Below are 24541 nucleotides of genomic sequence, written 5' to 3' on the forward strand. Positions count from 1 at the left end.
CATCATAAATCTTGGGCTTCCAGACGTGCCAAAACGTTCTTTGCTGCCTTGCACCACGGATTGCGCGCCGTCGCGCCTAGCTTCTGCTAACTTTCCGTAACTTTCCGGATTGGAGACCAGAGATTGTTTTTTTTTCGGGGTCTGCTTTCTCGATTTGCCGCAGAACTTCCGGCGCACGAAGCTTTTGCGCGGCGAAGGGCCGGCGGTTTGCTGCAAGGGATGCTTCCGAAGCGGCTTAATGCTCGATCCGCGCCGACTGCGCTGCGGACGTGCATCGTCCCGGCGTCTGTGTACCGGCGAAGCTACAAACAAACAAATTAATCCATCCATGCTCTCAGCACCGACCGCTACCTCTCTAGACTTCGTGCGACTGAAGCAGGAAAAAAACGGGCACGGACGGTAGGTCACAGTGCAAGCTCTCTGGGAGTTTTTTTCTCTCCCCACCAGACGCACGAAACGGACCCACAGTGGTAAACCGGGAAGGCTTAGCCCACGTGCTACACGGTGTCGTTTACAGCGAGTATTAAATTGAATTTAGATAAATGTCCGCGGCTCGCTTCGGGTGCAGCAGCACATGGTGTGTACAGAGTAACGCGCCAGAGATTACCCTTTGAACCGTACGCGGTGACGAACCTAGAGATATGCGCCACAACGGTTGGACATGGTTCGCCCGATGATCCCGAACGGCTCCGGAAGTGCATTCCAAACGACAAAAACAGAGGATGTTGACAAAAACAGGACTGAGGATTGAACGGCTAATGGAATTGACACGCTTGGGATTTAGGATAGGTGTTGCAACCGGAACCAGCTTTTTCAGTTCGGAGAAAAGGAATCGAAATTTTAGCTCAGGTGCCTAAAAGCTTTGAAATGATGAACTCAATTTTAATTAAATGGAATATTTGACTCGCGTGACGTGAATTTTAAAAGTTTGATATTTTTATTATTTAGTTTAAAATTACTTTTAAATTTAATATTTTTCAATTAAAATTTACCAAAATTATGAAACTAAACCAAAAATTATCAAAATGAAAATTAAATTAGCAGATTACACGATGACCATGATTTTACTAACAACAGTTTTCACATACAAGAATTAAAACAGAGAAATTATATTTTCTCGTTACTTACGCTTATTTCTTTTTATTACGCAAAGTTTTTAGTTTGGTAAGTTCAGACAAAAAGTTCCAGTTTTATACTGCATCTAATGGCCGCATAGTACGTTAAGCTTAAGGGCAGACACTAGAAGAAAAACGAAACTTAATCTGAATTTGATGTTTCGTGGAGCAACCTTATCATGCATGGTTCGGAATGGAGCTCATCCTGCGTGGTGGTACTGTAAACTCTTTTTTTTTCGTTGGCCCGGACATTTTGTAACGATGAAAATTGTAACGCTTAGCGCTTCCACCTGCAAGGAGAATTAATTTTCTACTTCTGTATTTAATCTGTGCTTAATATTTAATATGCGATGGAATGATAATTTACTTTTGATTGTGAACATTTTTTTAAACATCTCAGAAGCAAATTGCTGCCGAACGGGCGGAAACGTGCGTTCTGCTCCCGAGGCTTTAATGTGTTTATGGCACATTGCACATTATTCCAACCTTCCGTCTTCCGAATCCGCAAACCACACGGCGACAGGGAACGAAAACGGGAAAATTTGAAAGTTTAGTTAATGATTATCCGCTTAACTCAACCGAAACCTTGTGTCGATCGTGCCAGTCCGCCCCTTGGATGGACCCGTTAAACAGTCGTTTTCAACACGTCCGTTAAAAGGGCAAAACTTACGAAGGCAGGAAATTTATGAAGGGATTCCTTGTGTGTGCGTTGGTTTAAGAGATAGTCACTACCAGGCGCGGTCCCGCTGACACAGACATTTGGCCTCTCGTGTTCTGTAAGCTTTTGGGTTCCCGAGGACCCTCCATCGGACGTCGGTCGGATGTGTTCCGAAACAACTTTCCGCACGGCGTTCGCCACTTCGCCCTTATTACATCCACAAGCGTTGCCGCCGGCTACACGGTATTCATCTGTTTCGGTCCGAAGGAAGCCCCGCAACTCGCGTGACCCTAGAGAGACCGACTTTCGGACACTCTAGTTCTACGGACCCGACCCGACGCTGTTCCTTCGAAGCGACCCTTTCGCTCCGGATCGGATCGAGTTGATGTGGAAGGGTTCGACGGATTTGATGACTTAAATTGATTAGAGACAGCAGAGAGAGGGTGTTTTGGGGTTTTCGAGACCCCCGTTTTTGGAAGTCGATTTTGTTTCCCGAAACAGCAATGAAGCGCATCCCGCCGGATTTTAGCACGGGTTCCTTCCGCTCCTTCCGGTTAAATACTTACTTCTCCCGAAGGTTGTGTCCAGTTCGGTAGCTCAGACGATGAGTTCATATCCATCCTATGCGCGCACTTGCTCACCCAATCGGCTTTCGAACAGCGCAGTTTCACTGCGGTAAATGGCTGTAAATTGTGTTGGGGTTTTTAAGCGCTTGGACGGCTGGCACCTGCAATTGGCAGCTGATTGATGGCGATCAATCGCTTTTGAATTGACGTTGACGTGGCATATGTGGCCCTGGTTCGGGTGGTACAACTTTTGGTACCGCTGCCGTCCCGGAACTAGGTCGACATTATTTTATGAAGATTGATAAAAAGCACTCCCTGCGGCACGAGGAGGTTCCCTCGGATTTACCGGAAAGGATGCACAGAGTGTGAGAGAGAGAGCGAGAAAAGGCGTTGGGTATAAATTATTCATAGGAATCGGTTTAGTGAATGCGATTGAAATCGTTCGAGAAGGACGAGCGCGCGCAAGGATCCTTGTGCTTTTCTGCATGAGCAGCGTTATTGATTGATTTCCTTTTGGCCCGCTGTCTCGCCGTTTCTTTCTCGTGCTACGGGTTACGGGGGCTTCCGGAAAGCAATACCTTACACCAGTGAGTCGATCCGGGATGCCATTTCGTGTGGGCTTTAAGTGGTGCTTTTATGCTCTGTCCCAAGGCCCATCGTGACGGCGACAATACTCGGCGATAAATATCCGGTGAGCTTCATCTGTGCCCCGGCATTTGATTTGATTGGTGAATTGATTTTGGCATTTGAAATGGAAACCATTTTCATTAGAGGCCCGCCGCTTCCGGTTCCGAGGAAAGCCGAACCGAGCTGTGGTGCTGGAAATCATGCGATTGATTATTTATTCGCAAATTACGTTATCGCGGTGTTACGGTAGAGTTACAAGTGCTTCGCTTATTCAAATGCTGGCTCTCCGAAGGATGAATTTTTTATGCGGTTAATCCTTCAATTGCGTTCAAATTAGTGTGGTTTTATTTTATAATATGATATAAACCGCTTGTTGGGATGAGGTTTTCCATTGAGGGCATTGGCGAACGGGAAAGAGATGACTACAAATTTAGACGGCAAACGGCGCATTTGTGTCGGCAAACAACCCTGTGTTCCTGCGAAACGACTGCAGTTGTTTAGATAACAGACGCGACAGCGTCAACAATTTATGCTCCTGGAAACCCATTTCTTGACTTTCTGCATCGCAAACACACAGAAACTTACTCTTTGTTTCACATTCAAAACAGAACTCGCTTCTCTCATCCCGCTTCCTGTTGAAAAGCAATAAAACCCTGGGCTGCTCTTTCCGTGCCACTGTTCCGCCGAACTTCCAACTTCCGGTAAACTGTTTGTTAGTTTTGGCTGTTTAATATGTCTTATGTTTGTCTGGGACCCCCTCGGGGGCTGGGGTGTGTCTACGATGCGTCGGTTGCCTGCCGAAGTGTTTGTGGCCTCAGTCTATAGGAGACGTCGACAGCAACAACCTAAAGACCGGATTGGGATGGCGCAATGCACATGTTTTACGACTTTCTCCTGCGGTGAAAAGAATTTTAATGTCCTTTCGAAAGATAAAAGCTCTTTAAAAATAAAAAACGTTGAGTCGACATCCATTTTTGTTTCAGAGTTGTGGAAAGAATTTTGTAGAAAAAACAAAATATTCCAATATTCATGTTGTCGGTTTAACAAAGGTTTTTGTAAAATAAAATGTTTTATTCCTGCTCAAAGCATGTCTTGGTGTCTTATTCGGTGGCTCAGAAGATGTCGAGAGTACAGATACATGTGAGATGGGCTTCGGGTAGCCATTGCCGTTGGCTCGTTTTCAAGACACTCGAGTCCTTGTTGCTTAGGCCTAGTCTTGGACGGCTAGACAACGGCCATTGCGACAGACGTAGTGTGTCCGACCCTACGATTCAATTGTCCCCTCAAAATCTGGGTGTCTGGCAACAGCAGACGTAGCAACACAAAGTCACTGACCCCTGTTGCAGTTAGTGGAAGTGACTACTTCCTGCTTCTCCATTTGGCCACTCCCTAATATGCTTTGAAACACAAAATGGGCCCCCTGTGTCCCCGAAACGGATCCGCTTGCATCAGCAGGTCCCCTAGTGGGCCCCACTTCTGGGATGTTGGCCCGCAAAAGAGTGGACTCGCAATAACCAGTTCCAAGAAGCTGCGTTCCGTCGCTGCAGGAGCCTCTGTCCGGTGGTGGGGGGCCATTCGAAAGGACTCTATCAGCGCAGCAGCAGGCAGTGTTCGGTTGCCAAAAATTGTTATCATGTCATTATTTTAATTTTTTTAAACTGAAAGTTCTGCTCTGCTACGCGCGCCTTGAAGTCGGACTCTGCAATGTCTGATGGCCCCCAGCGTGATGGCCAGCCCAGACGTACGGGGTGCTGGAAAATTGTAGACCGGACCATGGCCGGTTAAGCGGTCAGTGAACTGCAATATAAGGATAGTACTTTTCGGTGTTGATTCACTCGTTCTTTTGCGCTGATCCTAAGCGTTGGACAACAAAAACGCAGTGCAGCTTTTTGCACGAAAATACATGCTCTCTCCAAGGGCTCACTTCATCACACTTACTCCATCGGGACCCGCTCCATAGGGCTCCCGAAGTGGTATGTCGCCCGCCGGGCAGCCACTAAGGGAGCATAAGGAGGTTCGAAAAAAAAGTCCGAGTGGCGTCTGGCCGGATTCCGCACAGGATTGCTGCCAAATAAATTTACGCCGTGCTCCACTTTAAAATCTCATCCCATCGCACACTCTGCGGGCTGTCGGGCTGTAGCCAGACGAATTTACTAGACGGCAATTTCATTTTCCAATTAAATTAAGGGCCGATAAAAGTGCGACGATGATGATGGCGTGATTTCGGCGAACAGCACACTCTGGAGCTCCCCGATTCTCAAATGATCATTTTCGGTGCGGGTCTTTTGCAACATAATGACTGTATTAAAACTAGTCCATCCTTCACTTTGCTCGATTCCAAATGCAGATGGAGATTTGCGAGATAAAACCCATTTCTAGGTCGCCAATAAAGAGTAATTAATGAATCCAAAAAAAGCTCAGCGAACCAACCGATTGAGGTTATGTGGGGTTTTTAATGTAAGGAAACACCCAAACAGTCGTAAACGCGCTTCTAGGGGCGCACAGGGCCTGTGACCAAATCCTTGACATGCGCTTGGAACTGGAAAGCGACACATTCGAGAAACCGGAAGCAATCCGAGCCGACCGAACCCGAAACCCTTTTCAGGCGCCACAATACGTAGTAAATTAATTTGAAAAGTTTATTTCATATTTTTTACAACAAAAGCTGCCGCCGTCTCACTGCGAGAGGAGGTTGCACATTGATGAGCTCTCGGGTAGGATAATTCAAGCACCCGAAAGTGGACGGAAAAAATCAGATTTTATGATAAGTGAAAAAGGCTGACACCGGCCGGTCGGGAGATGATGTAGATCGATCGAGAGGCAAAAAATGGAAAGGATGGAAAATGCGCTAGCCAGACAGAAACCCAGGATTAATGAGTGTCATAATTTGTTTGACTCGTTGGAAGCGAACCTGGGTAAAGATTGGCTGCCGAAACGATAAGGAAGGGTGCGGCTAAGGCTTCGGCAGGGCCCTTTTGTCTTGTTTTGGGGTCATTCTGATCCGATAAAATCTGACAGGCGGGTCGTGCAATAACTCAAATTTTTTTGGAGGGCCTAAAAAGCGGGCATAACCCAGAGAGGATTTAAACGGCAGAAAAACATTCCGTATTAACATTCGTCACATTGGACTGCTAACTTTAAGGGGCAAACACGCCGAGAAAGGGTAACGAGTTCATTCGTATGGATTCGATCCGCTTGTTGTTTGTTGTGGGCCAAGAATGCATTTTACGATAAAGCAAAAATGTAATTTTTAATTTCTGTTGAAACGCCCCTACGTGACCACGGATAGCTCCGCTGGATCATACTTATGCTTGGGTTTTTTTTTGTTTTTTCTAACGCTTTACTAAATTTTACCGGGTTTTTTTTCTTAAGCCTTCTGCAACCCGGCAACGTGGCTGTGCATTAATCAAGGCACATTCGTCCTTCTTGCGCAACACAATACTGGAGCAAAGCACAGCCCGCGCAAAGATGAGCATTATTAGTATGCCAAGTCGGTGCTCAGCGAATGGGAGGAAAACCAAGTCATTTCCGCGTGGGTCCCGACAGCCAGAGGATACACACCTCCCAAGTGTCGCACGGACACATTTTGCTCGTTTATAAATAGACTGCTACGTGAGGTGATTCTCAGATAGAGCAGCAGCGGCTTAAGTTTATTTTGCTTCTGCCCTCTTTTTATTCTTCAGCAGCGGGAAAAGGTAAATTTCCGCCGATCCAAAGTTCGTTCTGCGGAACAGGCTCCGGAAGGATGTACAGAAATCCGTTCTAGTGGTAGACAAACAATCACATAAAGCTTTGCAGCTAAACAGCCGCTAACGGTGGAGCTCTCGATATTGGCCAACTATTACCCCGCCGGCATGCTCGCTCCGCACTTTCCGCGTAAAGGTCTATGCCTGACAGAAACAGCAAACAATCAATCATCATGGTACAGAATGTGTTTGTGCTTGTGAATACCGATTTCGGAGTGATTCAGTTGATTTTTCTACATCCCGTGGAATTCACTACACAAAACGATGCGATGTAAAGTGTCCCCGCAAGCCGTTCGCAGTTCGCTTTGATCATTACTCATACGGTACACAGCGCTCGTTGTGAGTGAGCGACCATGCGCCTCCATCATCGGGCTCCTCCATCGCGCCACCCGCCCTGTTCCGGTTGCTCTTGAATGAAACGGTTCCCGATTTCTATGATCCGTGGGAATGGAAGTAATGTTTTTTTGCGCACCGCTGTCCACGCCACCAGCCGTGCCCAGAGAAAAGGTTTATGACGGGGAAAGGTTGTCGGAGCGGAGGATGCTTTCAACACACAAAAAAGAGCCCGGGCATTCCACAAAAAGTCGTGCACACATGGCAAGGCGGTTCTTTGGCCAGTTTAAAGACGCAGCACAATGTGTGTGAAGAAAGCGGGTTTGCTGGAGTGGATTGGGAAGCAAGCAGCATGTGCAATGCGTTGGGTCCTTCCGAACCGAAAGCACACACCAGTCACGGTGGCTCTCAATAGCTTTTTCCTTAAGTGCAACAACATGTGTAAACAATAGCTATGTTGTTAAATGGGTGCTCGGAAGACCGCAAACCAAATCTCTTCTGGCGCAACATAAGTGTGTACTCTTTACAGCGCACCGTTCCGGCCGCTTGTGCTATGTGCACATTGAAAGTTGCGGTAATTAATTTTCTTTCCCTTACCGGAAAGTCTCTCTCTCGCTGTCTCTCTTTCTCTCTCTCTCTCGAAGCATTACAGTGCAGTAATAGTTGCCTTCCAAATGCCAGTGAAGCTTCTCCTCTTGGGAATACTTCGACAGTCGGAAGCCCTTGTGTGCCTGTGTGGATTAAAATCCGCGTCGCAAGATGTCCCTTTTCTCTCGAGTGATGTAATAAAGCCATTTTCAACCTAATAAATTCGGCTAACAAACCTAGCAGCCCCGAAGGAAGGCAGGTTACTTCCCTGCGCGCAAGACGAGATGAAGAGCAAACAACAAGAATTTTCCGTTCTGCTGAGCTCTCAAACACGCGGCGGGAAAAGGGACTGAAATGAAGATGAATGTCTTGTAGGTTTAGTCCTGTTTCATCATTACTTTCTCCGCCGGCTCACCGTCGGTCGGGAGTCGACAATAAAACGGAACGTTGCTGTCATCGGTCGGTGGAACCTGTGGGCAACAACCAGACCGTTGACGGGAGCGCGTTAAGCATGAAATATTGGGCATTTGAACACCACGACGCCGGCCAGCCGGAAGGATCGAACGACGGGACGACTAAGGATGTCCGCTTTGTCGTCGGAAGTGCACACGGGATCAGGTTATTAGGTTTCATTGGCCCGCTTATTTCAGGTTCGAGTGGAGATGGGACAAAAATGCTGACCAACAGGAGGTCATACACGGGTTACCGAAGGTGCCCAGATGGTTCTCCGTAGCCGTCTGCCACCGCCAATCCAGGAATTCTGAAAGGCCTAAAAGACTCCTTCGCAGAATGCACAACCCCGAAGTCTTGACCTCTCCGGTCTGGAGTCTGGAATCCCTTTCAGGCATAACTTCAAGAACCGCTCGCTCGTTTACTCCTTCCCAGAACTAACCGTTGCTCTTCGGCATTCGAATAAACAGTGAGGGGCGGGAGAACTCACGCGGGGGCAGAAATAATGCCTTCCGACACTTGGGGTGCCAAATTGAATTTGTTTTCGAAATAATTCAGTTGCAGACTTGGCTGACCGGGCCTTGAGAATCCGATACCTTAGGTAGAGTGGGCCTTTTCGGCGAGATGCTGGAAAAAGGCCCTAGCGCATCTTTTGCTATAGATCGGTTGACCCGATCGTATTACGTTCGAAGCTGCATGAATAAAGCAACAGCTTGCTGAACCTTAAAAATGAGTAATGTTAGTGTCGCACTAAAAGTTGAGAATAATTGCTCGATGTCACCGGCCGGCAACAAATTGACCCCAGAACCTACTTAATCTCGAGTTGTGTTGCCACACGTCAGCATATAAAATGTATAATTTGTCCCCAAGGCAGAATCGGTGGGTGACAACTGGAGCGCGTGTGTATGTGTGTGTCCTCAATCACACTAACATCCCTCCATCATCTCGACACTTCACTCCAGCTCATGAAATCCTTGGCCTGCAACTGAGAACGAGAAATTGTAGTGAAGCACCATTTTCCTAAAGAAAAATCACCACACACCCAATGGTTTTGGTTTTCTGGCGAATCGGTCCGATCCTGCAGCCGGCACTAGGGAAGAAGGACAAACTTTCACTGGATTCACTCTGCACATATACACACTCCCACAGTTTGTGGGGGGTTTCGGCGAGGGCACTGCGCTGTGGTGGTGTGTGCACGAGGATGTAAATTCCCGAAACATTGCTTTTAAATTAAATTCATTAGCAACAGACCGACGCCGAGGCAGCCGCCGGTGTGCCGGAAGTGTTGGGCAAAGAATTCCAACCTTCAACCCTTCTCTTTCCCTCTCTCTCTCTCGCCAACCGCAGAATGTAGGCAACCCATTTTGGGACCCGAAAGAAGTGCAAAAACCCGTGTTAAATTCTTTCTTTATTTTGTGCGCGATGAGTACTTATCTTCCGCACTTTAAACTACGATCCCGGAGCTGCGGACGAGGAACTGGAAAAAAGTTTTTTACGGGTTTTGCGTGTGAAATGCTTCGGGTTAAGGGTTGTCACCCTGTAGCTCCTACTGATAGTGAGCGAGGAGCATATGGCAGCATAGCTGACGTTCTTTTTTATGGTTATGACCAGTTTTTCCAACAACCTCTCAAAAGTTTACCCAAACCGCATGCGCTGCTCCGAAGCACGAAACGCCATCATAATTTAGCAGCACGTGGTACGTTTCCACGAATCCATCTTGATTATACGTCCCGGTGAAAAATGTACATGCCCTACTTAAAAAGAAAAACTGAACCAACTCTCTCAACAATGGCGGCTAATATTGTAAAAATTAATTTCAAAACTCGATTCAGTAAGCAGCAACAACAAAAGACTCCGCTTTTCCAACAAGCAACCACGGTTTTTTGGGACTGCTGAAACGCTTCTTGAAACGCTTGAAATAAATTTCAATAAAAGCAATAAAAGGTAATTTTTTTCAACAACACTGCCTGCCAAATAATATCAACAAAACAGCGCCGAGAACAGAAAATAAAAATGCAAAAGGTTACACCAACCTGGGTGTTTGTTTGCCAATTAGGCTCTTTTGCGTTCCACGCATCAGTGGCGTGGCAATTTTTTGGCTTGATTTTGGGGAACTTTTCTATTTTTTTGCAAAGCTAACTTCAAACTCCACTTGCGGGGTTTTTTATTTACCACCGCGCTTAGGGTGCTTCAGTTCGATTGTACTTACATTCTCTACTTTCAACCCACAGATTTTTCACGACCACTATCACTTCGAGCACGGCCGGCTGCACAAACGCTCGCTGAGCCCCTCGAAGCCTCACCAGCGGCGGCTGGAGACTGATCAGCGCGTACGATGGGCCCGGCAGCAGCGGGCCAAATCGCGCCAGAAGCGGGACTATCGCCCGCTAGGGAAGCTCCCGTACCAGCTGTCCTTTCTGCTGAACGATCCGAAGTGGCCCGAAATGTGGTACCTGGTAAGTGGGGAGGTCGGGCGACTTCTCGCCGAACTTTCGCCGGGGTGGACTTTGTTGGCCGCGTAGCTCAACAGCTCTGACATCTGTCGTTTCAGAACCGGGGCAACGGACTGGACATGAACGTGATTCCGGCGTGGAAGGAGGGCGTTACGGGGAAGGGTGTCGTGGTGACGATTCTGGACGACGGGCTGGAATCGGATCATCCCGATCTGGAGCACAACTACGTAAGTAACGTCACATCCTTTGACGCGAGCAGTTTGATAGTTTTGTAGCCATTTGGAGGTGATTTTTTGAACATTATTTCTTTAGTTACATAAAATAATGTTAGTGAAAGACGGTCACTTCTCTAGAAACTGTTAGTAAAAAATGAACTAGGTCTTTTATATAGTCAAATTGAAACAATGTAGATTGAAACAATGCTCGTAAATAGGTCCCCTCGTGGGAAGGACCTTCTAGCTCGCTTGGTCGCTCGCAACAACGAAAATAAGGGTCTTTGCCTCTGTGTTCTGTGCACTTTTGTTCTTATTTTGCTCTGTCCCTCTGACCTAGATTACGAGCATTTCTGTGCAAAGTATTATCAATTTTCCCAAAGTATTTCTTTAAATTTTCAAGGCTCGTCTCAAGCCCGTCTGGTCGAACCTTCTAGTGTTCAAATTTTTTGCGTGTAGAATTTACCTGGTTAGTGCTGTTCAAACACGGACAGCCAGACAAATTAATTCCCATTCGGGCTAACCTTTTCAATCCTCACGTTAACCGTTTAAAATTCTGTTGAAATTGCAATTTCAATTTTGCCATTGCTAGTACCGCGGAATGCGATTATCTTCGTAACTTCACCACTTTTTTCCCGCCGGCGATCGAGAACTGGATAACCGAAATCGATAACTACTTTTCCAGCTCCCAACCGAAGAGCGAGCGGCTCAAGTCAAACAGAACGCAACCTAGGGCAGCGCAGCAGGCACACAAAAAAGTTCCCACCAAATCCACCGGACATCCGGTCGGCGGACTCCCGGCGGGGTTGGGATTAGGGAAGTGCAAAAAATCCCACCTCTCGTTGGCGGCCACCAGCGGGGCTAACAAAAAGCTCACTTAAGTACTACTCCAATACGCGTGCCACCTCTTTTTTATGCCTCTCTGGTGCCCCCTGTGGGTCCAGGCTCGCCGGACCATTGCACACGCTGCATTTGCATACTTACCGTGTGTCGGTGTGTCCGTGTGTGTAAACTATTTCCTTCGCTGAAGCATGCTCGCCTGCCAGCTGGTTCGGTCGGTGCAGGATGGCGCTCTTACAGGGGTATTACGTGTGCCTTGTGAGCACCCTTTTTCTGTTCTGCGTGGCGGGGCGCAGAGAACGGGATGTAACCGGGAAGAGGGCGTGTGCAGAATTTTTAATTGCGCAACCACCAGTTCCACCGGTGTTTGCTCGGCACTCGGCATCCAACAACGTCCCATTTCACCGTCGTCCCCCGCCGGGGGTGCTTTCGCGTGTACATGAATATTTATGCCTATTTTGACTTATTTGTGTTTTCATCAACATCACGGTGCGGTGCGATTGTGGCCCACGAAGAAGCAAGTTTTCGCCGCCGCTACAAGCGGCTTTCAGCGGCACTATGAATTGAAAATAAATCCCAGTGTCGCTTCTTGAACGCGTTGAAAAAGCTATTAAATTTGGTCCGAGGTCTCGGAAAAGTGTTACGCGTGAATCGAATTACATTTTCGCGGATTCGTTGTCCCCGGTTTGGTGAGTCATTGTTGCACGGCCGGCCGATGACAATGTGGTTTGCTGGTTACTTGAGCTCTCTGTGCGCGAATTAAAATGCTTCTGAATGGACATCTGTTTGAGACAGAAAAAAAAATGATTGATTCGAGAGGAACAATGTCTTTTAATTACATTTCGAACTTCCAAAACGCACACTGCGGAACAGCAACTGTCACTCAGAAGGTTCAATTGTGTTGTTTAAACAATGTTAAAGTTTTTCATGATGGGTGAAAAGTAATTACTCCGATCAAGTGCGTAGAGTTGGAAATCTCTAATATAGGAGTTTTTCAAGTTCGGTCTTCGGACTAGAGATTTATTTTACAGTTTACAGCCTGTTTATTGTGACGATACTATTGATAGGTCTACTGTGAATCGATGAGCAATAAAATGTCGTGTTTGCCATCCTGGAAAAGCATTAATTGTTGACAAAACACACAGCGGTCATCCATAAATTGTCTCAGGCAATAATCATCGCATACTTGCCGAAGACTTGATTAAAAATTAGTGCCACCATTGTTGGTTGGTTTCAATTTGATAAACAAGAATCTTGCAACATGGCGACGCTTTGCCTGCAATTGAACAAACTACAAAAAACCTAAACCAATTCCACATGATTCGTATTCTCGTGATCTTGCACCTTTCGATTTTTTTTTCCTACTCAAGAGACCTTTAGGATAATGAGTAGAGCTCGGACAATGAGCTGATGGCAGCTATCGCGTTCTGCGTTCGAGTTGCTGAAAGAAAGTTACGGGCATTTTGTTTTAAAAATCTCCGACGATATTACTGCTGTCATGGATTTAACAGTCGATTATATTTAGCAAGCCTTCCCATCTGTGGCTGAAAATCGGTATCACGGCATTCAATAAACTTGTGGCCCGCCAAGTTAACTTGGGATCCGTAATTGGTTACCAAAACTCCAGCACATCAAACAGCAAACTCCCTCTCTACCCGTTGACATCGATGGAGCTGCTTTTATGTACTATCAAATTATGCCCTCCAGTCACCAGGGGGCCACCCGGGCGGGGTCCTGTGTGTAAAATTTATTAATTAAATTAACGGAAAAAACGCGAGCGCGAGTCATAAAGTTTCACCGTCCGCCCGTGTGTTCTCCGCAGGATCCGAAAGCCTCGTACGATGTGAACAGCTCCGACAACGATCCGATGCCACACTACGACCTGACCGACTCGAACCGCCACGGAACGCGGTGCGCCGGGGAGGTGGCGGCCACGGCCAACAACTCCAAGTGCGCCGTCGGCATCGCGTTCGGGGCCCGCGTCGGCGGGGTGCGTATGCTGGACGGCGACGTGACCGACATCGTGGAGGCCCGGTCGCTGGGCTACAACTCGCAGCACATCGACATCTACAGCGCATCCTGGGGACCGGACGATGACGGCAAAACGGTGGACGGGCCGGGTGAGCTGGCGACGCGCGCCTTCATCGAGGGCGTCCGCAACGGGCGGGGCGGCAAGGGCTCCATTTTCATCTGGGCCTCGGGCAACGGTGGCCGCGAGCACGACAACTGCAACTGCGACGGCTACACCAACTCCATCTGGACGCTCTCGATATCGTCCGCCTCGCAGGAGGGTCTGGTGCCTTGGTAAGCAACGGCAGAGCCCAGAGCCGTCCGACCATTTCATTTCCGTAGTGCGTCCCTAATGACGGCCATTTTTCGCGATAGGTTTTCGGAAATGTGCAGCTCGACGCTGGCCACGACGTACAGCAGCGGAAACACCAACGAGAAGCAGGTGATCACCACGGACCTGCACCACACCTGCACGTCGTCCCACACGGGCACCTCAGCGTCCGCTCCGCTCGCGGCCGGCATAGCCGCGCTGGTGCTGGAAGCGAACCGGAATCTGACCTGGCGCGACCTGCAGCACATCGGTAAGCAGCGCCCCGGAAGCGGTGGGCGACAAAAAAACGCTCAAATAATTTCTCATTTCACGTTCGTCCCGTCACAGTCGTCCGCACGGCCAAGCCCGGCAATCTGAGCGATCCGAACTGGTCGGTGAACGGTGTCGGCCGGCGGGTGTCCCACTCGTTCGGCTACGGGCTGATGGATGCGGCCGCCATGGTCCGGGTGGCACGCAACTGGAAAACCGTCCCGGAGCAGCAGGTCTGCGAGATCAACGCACGGCATCTGGACAAGTAATTTGACCCGTCGGGCGGACACCAATGCCTTATAATCGAAACTCTCCTTTTTCTCCGTTCATTTTTCGGTTCGGCCAGACAAATACCTCCTCGCACCAAAGTCACGCTACAGCTAATCGTGGAGCACTGCATGGGCGTCAACTATCTGGAGCACGTGCAGGCCAAAATCACACTTACCTCGCAGCGGCGCGGCGATATCCAGATCTTCCTGACGTCACCATCGGGCACGCGGGTCACGCTGCTCACGCCGAGGTAAGCGCGCGATCGCCCGCGGATCCGTTTTTGTACACCATTTAATGTTGGTTTTTTTTTCGTCCTGCCATTTTCCGTTTTCTCGCCCACTCGCAGATCGCACGATTTGTCTCGGTCCGGGTTCAATCAGTGGCCGTTTATGTCGGTGCACACGTGGGGTGAAGCGCCCCACGGTACCTGGCAGCTGGAGATCCATAATGAAGGCCGTTTGTTAGGTAGGTCCGAAAGAGGCGCACAAAAAAGCCAGCTCGCAGCACGTGATGTGTAACAGCTGTGTGGAACGGAGCATATCCGTTCGATACGTGGATAGCGTCCCGCCAGCTGCCGGCCCGCCGTAATGAATACCGGTATCACCGATAGCGCCGGAACAGAACCGGAACACCTTCGCTCGCAGGCGAAACGAGGCGAATGACGGTCGCATCTTATACACGCCCAAGGCGCGTGTGTCAGTCGCTGAATACTAATGATCGACCGCTGATTAATGGGACGCCAATTTGAGGCCAAAGTCTGTTTCATTATGACCGTGCCGTGCTTCCACCGATTCGTGAGAGCATCCAAGATGATAAATTTAGTTCGATTAGTGGCATTCGAAGGACGCTTGCTTAACGGTGAACCAACGCAGGATCGATACGATCCTTCGTGTGGAGCGTTTCAAAGCTCGTTGATATGCATCCCGTTTTCAGCTCACCGGCGGTTCGAAGCACGGTACACAGAATTAGTCCCTACAAGTAATGTGCAGCCGTCTGTTAATCAAATAAACTCAATAATCCCGCCGCCTGTGAGCCTGCGGGCATGGTCCAGGTTTGCAATCGATGGCAATCGGTGGCGGCTGGCCATTTTCACCGCACCATCGGCCGATCCTGTGGCCCAAGCCTGGTCCGGAAACCGGGCTTGTATAATAAGCATATCATGTCGGGGTCGGGTTTAATTAAAACTAACATTTGAAGCACGCGCGCCCGTGTCTCATTCGCAGCAGCCGCCGGACAGTCCGTCGGTCGCGCTTAACCTTAATCGAATGCACACCTCTCTCTCTCTCTCTCTCTTTCTCCCTCTCTCGCTCTCCGCACACGCTGCCTTTCCCGGGACGGGATCGATCGGTTCGATCGGTTCGATTCGATTCGATAACATAACCTTTCACAACAGGATACTCGGTGATACGCGGTTGGTCGTTGCTGCTGTACGGCACGAGCGTACCGCCCGACCCGACCGATCCACCGAATGTGCCGAGAGCCTTCTCGACACCTCCACCACCGTTGCCCCCGATTCTGCCACCGTCCGGTTTCAACAGTTACACCGTCAGTGGGGCCTCGAAGAACTACTACTCGTCCGCCGTCGGTGGCACGTCCGTCGTCTCCTCGTCTTCCCCATCGTCTTCATCGGCCGCCGGTGCAAAACCGAACCGCAAACAGCAACAGCAGCAGCTCCAGTACCCGGGCCAGTACGGCGCTGGGCCAGTCGGACCCGGAACGTCCTCGATTACCGTGCAGTACGGCATGACACCGGCTTACGGCAGTAGTAACAGCAACAGTAACCGTGGCAAGGGCAAGAACAACAAGAATAAATCGAACAAAAACTCCTCGAAAGCAACAACTGCACGGCCGTCCTCGCCGGGGGCGGTGGACGGCAACAGCCATCAGCAACAGCAATCGCCACAATCGAGTATGAACATGTACCTCAACAATTATGGGCCAGCCAACGGTGCGGGGCGAAAAAATCCTTCCTCCACGAAGCAGAAGCCACCTCTGCCGCCGCCGCTGCAGGCCATAAGCTACGGCAAAGGAGACAAGTACCACGCGGCCAGCTCCAGCCTGCAGGACAAACAGATTGCCATCAAGGCCCCGAAGCAGGTGAAGCAACCGAGCGGCGGCGGGTACGGCTCGACCTCAAAGTCATCCTCACCGGGTGGCTCCCCGTCGTCGCTGGGTGGCACAGGAAGAAAAACCGCAACCACTTCCGCTGACCTGGCCTCCGCAGGTGCCGTTGGTAGCACCGCGGGCGTCGGATTAACCACACTGTCATCTTCGACTACCGTGCACCAGCCGGCACCACCGGCGCCACCGGTCACGCCCGTTAGCCCGTCGTTTAACGACCGCTACCCAGCGGCGTCCTCCATCAACGCACGCATCCCGAAGGTGTTCCAACAGTACGACAAAGTACAGCAGTTCTATCCGGAGCTCCTGCCGTACTCGTCGGTGCGCGATGAGCATCCGCTCCCGCCGCCACTGGTGGTGAAGCTGCCCAATCCAGCAGCCCCTGCGGCCACCGGTAACGTCCAATCGGTTGCCAGTAAATCCCCGGGAGGGGGGCCATCATCGAAACAGTCGGGCGGAACGGCAGGCTTCATACTGCCGGTGGCCCCGGTCGCCTCGCTGGGCAAACCGTCGCGGGCGAACGCCAAAATCTTCTTCCCCGATTCCGACATCATCGACGCGATCCCGCGCAAGATCTCGTCCAGCCTGCAACCGATGCCGCCGTCGTACGTGTCGTCGCCGTACCTGCCGAGCCGCACGCAGAGCTCCTTCATCTCGTCCTCCAACGACCAGCGACACGGCAAGGGTACGCGCCCACGGTTGCCTCCGAGTTTTGTGCCCTTTTCTGCTTCTGTTCGCGTTGCGTTTCTTTTGTTTGTTGTTTACTCTTTGGAATGTTTTTCGTTTCCCTTCCGTTCCGTTGCGTTGTTTGCGTTCAAGACGTCGTTAGATAGGACAGCTATTTGGACACTTGGAATTCGCGTTAGTAATTGTGTTGGACCGACTTTATCATGGGATGTTGTTTTATGCGTTGTGATTTTTTTTGGTTTTTGTGGTCTGTTGAATAATCACAGCCCGATCAGATGAAGTTGGCCAAAACTGTGTCTTCGTCCTTCGCACACAGCGTAAGGCCTCATAAATCGCGTGTTGAACTTTCCGCTATTCGCAGTGAGCACCCGGATCCGGCTTTTCCGACAGCTTTCTTCCTCTCGGAGCTTCCTTCCTCTTCAAATTTTGGAATCCCACCAGCATCAAGAACCGGTTGCAACCGTTGTGTAGCTAACATATTAAACTAGGCAAAGTTTTCGACGGCTTTCCTACCGGGGAGTTGCACGGATCCACGTGGACCTTTCGCCACCCGGGTACACCTGGGTGTCGGATGGCGGACAGCGACACTTCAGGTCCGGGTGCAAGCCAAAACCCGTGATAAATCCCGGCTCTGGAGGTCTGAAAGCTGAAAGTTCCAGCATTGGTATGTGTCCAGTTGGAGCGAGGAGTGTTACAGCACTACAAACCGGCAGCTCCGTAACAACCGGAAGCACCCGAGCCGTGGCGAAAACTTTTGTACCCTGGGAAACCCTCGCCACCCAGCCAGCGTGTGTCCAGCGTGGTTCTAACGCTGCACAGCACTTGCGTGTGTTGAAGTAAGTCTCAAGTGACAGCCGTGCGCACCGGCAAGCGTTGGCAAACATTCCGAAAAATGCTCCCAGCCGTCCACGGCCGAAAATGCAATCCGCAAACAGGGCCATGGGTTTTTTTGTGTTTCCGCTCATTTTTCCCTCGGCCCGGTTGGACGTGCGGTGGCCCTTTGGGTGGCCAACCCAGAGTGCACCCGGTGGGGAAACATCGAAAAGCAAACAATCGCACGATGGGCCCATCCTCACGCGCGTGACAGGCTCTCGCCGCCACACCGGAAGTGGCGTTCCTTTGGCTGTGGCAGCACGATCGGTGGTTAGCACACCAAAATGGCCGCCACCGGGTGATAGCTCTCCTGCGTTCTGAGCGTGGCTCCGAGCGACGTTACGTTCTCGTTGATGCACTCGAACGCGACGAACGAACAAGTTTTTGGTTTGCACCCACACCGACGTGCGGGCGCGCGAGAAGATCATTGGCTAGAGTCCGGAGTGGAAACTAACGAAAGTGTCCCAATAGTCCCCGTCCCCAGCAAAGCTGGGATGACATAAGTCGCCGTCGTCGTCGTCGTCGTCGCCGTGAGATTTGCTGCCACACCAAAGATTGCGCATATTTTCACAAGACATTAACTAAATTAACTAATTATGGTGTGCTTAGCAGATACTTTACGACCGCCCCTGCACACACCTGGACAACGTCCCTCGCCCGGAAGTCTTGGCCAACTGTGGCCACACAGTGGTCCGCCGGTGTTGGTCGTAAATTTAGAGAAACTTTCCGTGGCCTGCACCAGAGACCGCTCCGGCGAGGCGAGGGCCCGAGCTTCGAGTGAGGCAGGAATGAATGAGTGTTTTATGTCCAATCCCTCGTACGTGATTCAGTGCATTTTTCTTTGCCCAGGGATTGTTTTCCACACGGAACATGGTCGACGGGCGAACAAATTAAAATAAGATTGGAGAAGTTTTTACACCGCAGTTTCTTACGCGAAGCGAGGACGTTTCTTGCTTCGTTTCCCATTTCGTTTCAATGTACTTACGCTGCTCGTTGGCGTGAGTGCTCCAAGTTCTTGCCGTATGGTTTCTAAACCGGAAAAGTACAGTACAGTCGTGGAATGATATTTTATTTATTTAAATGTTTATTGATTCCTAAAAATGTAGTTTTTGTTTGACAGACGAAAGCGGTTCTTTGTTCGATCATTTTCTGATGTTGCTTCGTTCGAAATTTATGTCTTCAGTAGGCTGTTGGTTGACTGCAAATGTCAGTAGGCTGGAAAGTGACTTCATGTTTTCGCTTCTGACTCTCATTTATTCGTTTTATTTAGCCCGTGACCCGTATTTTATTATCATTTTATCTACTCCTTATTTATTCTTACTTATGTTTAATCTCCGTTAAGTAACCAAGGATTGCCATTCGCGTCACCGATTCCCGCGGTGGTGGCCGTTTTGAGCGATGCGTTTGATTAATCCCTGCCGTTCGTTCGTTTCGCTTCTTTGCGCCAACAGCACAAATCACCCAGTGGGACCTCATCTTCTACGGCACGGAAACGCCCGTCCAACCGAACGATCCGGTCCGCTTCGGGAAGCCAGGCTACGACAGTAACTTTGGTGGCGAGATGGAGCATAACGCGCTGGAGTTTGACAGTGGCGTCACCAGTGATCAGTGGAGGGATATGCAGCAGGTAAGCCACAGGAGCCACAATAATACATTGAAAAATTGTTAAAATCATATTAATCATCAAATTGCATTAACGTTACTGAGACATTCAATAAGTCGATGCTAAATGCATAATTCTGGTCAGAACATTACGACGTTTTATGATGCCCCGAACTTGCCTTACAGAGGGGCCCTATTTCCGCGTTTGTAATGAATTGCGCCAATGCACTTAATATTGTCCATCCTCAACTCAACACTCCATCACGGGTCCATTGGGCCGACGGCAACGTCCTCGCCCTTATGGAAGCAGCCGTACCGTACCAACGAATATTTATGATCCGTAATTTTTATGCCTCTCATAAACGAAATGGCCATCTCTTATTGTGCTGCCGAGCGGCCACCAAACTTAGTTCCTATTGACCGTTTCTCATGCTTGTGGGTGTTTTTTTCTTTCCTTCTACCACCCTGCACAGATTGGCGAGGGACACGGCGAGGTCCAGCGGACGGCTTCGAATGACGTGACGGCAGTATCCTGCGCCCGCTTCGTCGACGCGGCCAGCTGCATAGGTTTGTCCCTGCTTGTTTCGTTCCTATCACAGTTTTACTCCGACAGACAAGTAAGCTCAATCAGTAGTAGGTAATCGTAAACGATTGTCCAGCAAGCTTTAAGAGTGCGGCAAGAAACGCAAGAAAAACGATAAACGAACAACAACGGAGCGCGGACGAAGGACGACGCACGTGTCGTGCCCAGCTTCCGGCGGAATCCGAAGAGCCAGGAAGCGAAACGAACGAACTTACCTGGTGCGCCGCGAGCCAACCGGAGCTGTCCGTCGTCCGTCGGAACAGCTACCAGGAGCGTAGGAAGTATCAGAATCGGAACCAAAAGAGAAACCACTGTATAGTGAGTGTATCGTGAAGCCAATGGGGCTCTGTACAGCGAAACATGCGAAACATTTTACCGGACTGATGGCGCACGGTCTAGAAGAAGAAGCGGCCAACGGGCAAGCTGCCCTACCCTACACGTATTATATACATCACCTAACTAATCGGGCCGTAAAGTTTTTTGGATACGGTTTTAAAGCTTTAGGCAACCAATTACCGCACACTGTGCTAGTGCGGCAACAGCGAAAAACGCAAGAAGCGCTGGAAAATCGTGTTCCAAATTTCCCGCGCGGCGCACCACCAACCCTGTGTGTCTGGTACCAGCCTTCCGCCGGGCGCTATCCGGTTTCGAAACAACACGCGCGTGTACAGGAAGCAGCCGTGGACCATTGGTTTCGGGTGTTCGCAATCGATATTGTTAAATTGCGATCAGTTTTTATCAGTTACATTTACCTTTCGTTTGTTATAGTTGGAAATTTTAGGGCGTACAGTTAAGCATCATATTTGGCAACATCCGTAGTAGTGATAAGCGAGTAGATATTGAAGCTGGCACACTTGTCTCTGGCCACGGCCGAGAGGTAGACATTGAATCGTGCGCCAGTTTGCAGCATATTGAATGAAATGCTAACGAGGAAATCTTGTAGTCATCCAATTTTTTTTTTCAATTCCACCAAATCGACACCATCCTGGTGCTGCATTTTAGGCTAACCCCCCCAGGGGAGGTGCCCATTAGGTCCCTCTCTCGCCCTAGTAGCAATAAAAAGAAACAATTGTCTCCTCAACCACACCCACACACACGTCCTTCCAAGTCAGCCTGTGGGCGAGACAACAGTTGCTAAATTAATGGGTCACAATCCGGGCATATTATTGGTAAACGGTTGAGTGAAACAGAGCGCGCCACCGGCACTCTGTGCTCTCTCTCTTTCATCATCTTCCGTCGGGACACTGTGGATACGCCTCGTTGCCAAGTGGCACGGGTTTTCCACTTCGCCACAACCGACGCCACTGTGCCGGACGGCACAAATTGGCACAAAACCCCCGTGACGGCGGCGGAGACAGCATTATTATGCTCCGTACCCTACTCAATATGCAAACAGGGTCACCCGCCCCGAAAAAGTCGAGACCGTCGTACGTTCGATAGTGGAGCCTGTTTTTGGTTTTCCCCTGGTTCCCCAGGAAAACCCCGGCGTCACTGATCCACTTTCGTCCGAACTCAATTTGCATAGCGATTCCGATTCTGCCTCAACACCCCGCGCTCCGAATGTTCCCGCGGCCGGATGCGGGAGACTGTGCGCCAGCCTCTCGTCCTTAAAAGGGCGCGCGTGCGGTCGAAAAGTTCGGAAACAAATTTCGATTCTTTTATCATCGCATATCGCAATCGTCAGGTCGGCTCCTCTCTCTCTCTCTTTTGGCTCGGGATTAAAGATGGCAACGATGGCCGACACCACGGAGCGGAATCATTAATGCATTATGTGAAGAAAGTAGCGCAGGAACGGGGGAAGATCACTTGTGACGGCGCGGATGGCGGATGGGACACACCCCACACACAGCCAGAGAACCATTTTATGCTCTCATTAAAATTCATTTGTGTCGTCGAAAGTCAATAGCAAAAACTGGAACCGGTGTGTGGACCGGACGACGACGGCAGAGCGCACGGATTAGACGGACGAAAGCTTCGAAGCAAACAGAAAAAGTACGAACGAGTCGCTGTAACATGACACACCGTGAAGCCGCCCCGGGGCTGTGACCCTCTCAGGCACGATGTGCCGCTGCAACTCCCTAGTGCACATTTATGCAAACGATACAAAATCCAGCCGCTGAAATGGCCGATGGTACAAACTTTCATCATTTTGTTCTCTTTTAGCTGGGGCGCAAACCAAAACAGGAAAAAACTGCAAAAAAACTGCATCCTCTGGCGCGTCATCGAGCAGTCATTATTAATTCACTCGCGGCACCGTACGCCGGTGTGTCGACATACCGATTGTTCCGAGGGCCGACCGTGAACCATTGGCCTCTCCGACAGCCGCCGATTGCTTTGTGATGGGAGATTGTTTTTCCCGTAATGATGACTGCCGAAGGATCGCAGGGGTTAGATTGGCGGTGGCCACGAGAACACAAGCCCAGGATGGTGCCACATCACACCGACGGATCGATCGCTTGGAAATATTGATCGGTGCCGCCGGAGTTGGATGCTGCCGTTTACAGTTCTACTCCGAACGCGCCGGGACATAATGCCGCAGAGAGGGCTTTCGATTCGATTCCGATGGCTTACCGGATTGTGGTTTGTGTGCTGAGTGTGCGTCTGTGTGCAGTGCACCGCATTTTAGAATTGATTTTTATCAGTGTTCTCGACGAGAGAACCCGCCACGAGCAGGGCCACCACGATGGCGTAGCGTAGCGAACAGTCATTTATTTCTCATTCCCCGCACAAAACGCTCGCCGGAGGAACTGAGTCGACGAAGGACCTTTTCGTTTGGGCCACCGAGCCACGGCGTGATGCCGCTCGGTGGGAGGTTTTTGGCACAGTAAGACGGAGGCCAACGCACGAAGTGATTTCTCATCGATATTTTATATGCTAAAAAGATTGCTTTCTGCCAAACAAAAGCTATCGCCTCTTCTGTCTTCGGCACCGGCGTTCGGGTGAAGATGATCTCACCAGCTGGGTTGTTGTGTGAAAATGGCCTCCCACTTTATGTTATCGAACTTCAATTTACCCTGTGCCTCTCGCATTCGGAAGCACGATCCCCATTATAGTGTCGATGTTCTCGGTTAGTCGCGTAATGGTGCCATAGCCATGCCAATCGTTCGATATTCGGTTACTTATCACTAATCGTGCTTTGATTATGCTACTTGCGCTTACGCTTTGCTTGATGCCGATGAAAATGGCCAATAATGTGCCGCGAAGTTTTGAAACGGTTTACGAACTTTTACGTTCGAAACTCACTCACACAATGAATAGTTAGACAGAGCAGGTTGGCAACAGAAATGGTGAAAAATTAAGGAAAATTATTTTTGGTCGTTTGTTTACTAAAACATGTTGAGTGGGGCACGAGTGCGTGCCTTTATTTCAGTCCGGTCACATCCACTCCTGAATCGTGCTGCCTCCAACGACGATGATGATGGTAAAAGGACGATAGAAGTCAGAGGCCGCTTGGAAATCGATCGGAGGCTGCCCTTCATTTATTATTGACCGCCGTCAAGAAGAATGATAGTGAGAGAGTTTAGCTGTAACCCCGCCAACCGCTCAACGCTAGCCACAACCGGACCGGAATCGGACGCTCAAGTGGTTTTTTGTGAAATAAAGAATGAATGCAAAGGAACGTTTGAAACTCCTTTTGCTATGACCGTGGCAGAGGATGGGGAGTTAAAATGATAATCGTCCCGACCGAGGAGAGCGACGAACGTCGGGATGAGTTAGCTGCTGCAAGTTGACACTTTCCCCCGGACAAGGGTCACCGGCGTTGAGTATACGGTTGAATGCCTGAGATCCGTTCGGACCGGTTGGACCCGAAGCCAAAGATTCAATCGATCTTTTCGAAGCTACGGGGCAAAGCTAGCTCATGAAATTCGAAACGGTATCAAAGAAACTTTAAAGCGCCGCGGTCAGTCTGGGTGAAGTTTTAATAAAGTTCTTCGCCAACGCCAGAGCCAGCTCGCCGCTTTGTTCGGTCATAAACAGGCAATACAATCAACAATTCAACGGGCCCAGGATTCACTTCAGGAATCCTTTTTCTCCAGTCCCAGAAAAGTGGTGTCCGAACCCACGACCTGCGTTATTAAATTAAGTCGTTTAGCGTTGGCGTCCGGGGCGTCCGGGGTGCAGTGCAATTTTCCAGCGCAACGATCGTTCGACTGTGAACTTTGTGAAGCGCTGTGACACGGCTCGACTCCGGACCAAAGCGAGCGGCCAAAGCCAAATTGAAAGTGA

General features: G+C 49.9%; 1 protein-coding gene across 1 annotated transcript in view; it reads left to right on the forward strand.

Moving 5' to 3' along the window:
- Positions 1-24541, forward strand: part of LOC131207351 (furin-like protease 1, isoforms 1/1-X/2) — an 81089-nt gene that overhangs the window by 51110 nt on the left and 5438 nt on the right. The window contains exons 3-12 of the mRNA XM_058199961.1: positions 10315-10539; positions 10635-10763; positions 13411-13892; positions 13974-14179; positions 14257-14443; positions 14525-14698; positions 14795-14913; positions 15842-17254; positions 19581-19756; positions 20205-20298. Coding sequence (XP_058055944.1) covers positions 10315-10539; positions 10635-10763; positions 13411-13892; positions 13974-14179; positions 14257-14443; positions 14525-14698; positions 14795-14913; positions 15842-17254; positions 19581-19756; positions 20205-20298 — 3205 coding nt within the window. The remainder of the gene's footprint in view (positions 1-10314; positions 10540-10634; positions 10764-13410; positions 13893-13973; positions 14180-14256; positions 14444-14524; positions 14699-14794; positions 14914-15841; positions 17255-19580; positions 19757-20204; positions 20299-24541) is intronic.

This window comes from Anopheles bellator, chromosome 2 (genome assembly GCF_943735745.2).
Source record: "Anopheles bellator chromosome 2, idAnoBellAS_SP24_06.2, whole genome shotgun sequence".
NCBI lineage: Eukaryota > Metazoa > Arthropoda > Insecta > Diptera > Culicidae > Anopheles > Anopheles bellator.